This window comes from Eimeria mitis, genomic scaffold (genome assembly GCF_000499745.2).
Source record: "Eimeria mitis Houghton genomic scaffold, Emh_scaff223, whole genome shotgun sequence".
NCBI classification, from domain to species: domain Eukaryota; phylum Apicomplexa; class Conoidasida; order Eucoccidiorida; family Eimeriidae; genus Eimeria; species Eimeria mitis.
Genome location: NW_013570556.1, coordinates 13,786 through 14,096, shown reverse-complemented (window position 1 = coordinate 14,096; position 311 = coordinate 13,786). Strand labels below are relative to the sequence as shown.

Genomic DNA, 311 nt, shown 5'->3' with positions numbered 1-311 from the left:
CTTCTGCTGTAGCTGCTTCTGGTGCAGCAGCAGCAACAGCAGCAGCAGCAGCAGCAGCAGCAGCAGCACCACTTGTGTCTGCTTCTGCATCTCCAGCAGCAGCAGCAGCATCACAATCTCTATCATCACCAAAAACCCTAACAGCAGCGACAGCAGCAACAGCAGCAGCAGCAGCAGCAGCAGCAGCAGAACTCTGCAGCAGCAGCATTGCTGCTGCTGCTCTGCTGCAGCAGTTCGATGTTTTTGTCTTTGATTGTGATGGGGTTTTGTGGCACGGCAGCAAGCTGCTGCCGGGGATACGAGAGATGCTG

The 311-nt window shown here is 55.6% G+C and overlaps 1 protein-coding gene across 1 annotated transcript in view; it reads left to right on the top strand.

Moving 5' to 3' along the window:
• The window catches only part of EMH_0004180 (pyridoxal phosphate phosphatase, putative), a gene marked incomplete at both ends in the record, with an annotated part of 4,071 nt that overhangs the window by 340 nt on the left and 3,420 nt on the right, over positions 1-311 (top strand). The window contains one exon of the mRNA XM_013496666.1: positions 3-263. Within this exon, the coding sequence (XP_013352120.1) occupies positions 3-263 (261 nt within the window). The remainder of the gene's footprint in view (positions 1-2; positions 264-311) is intronic.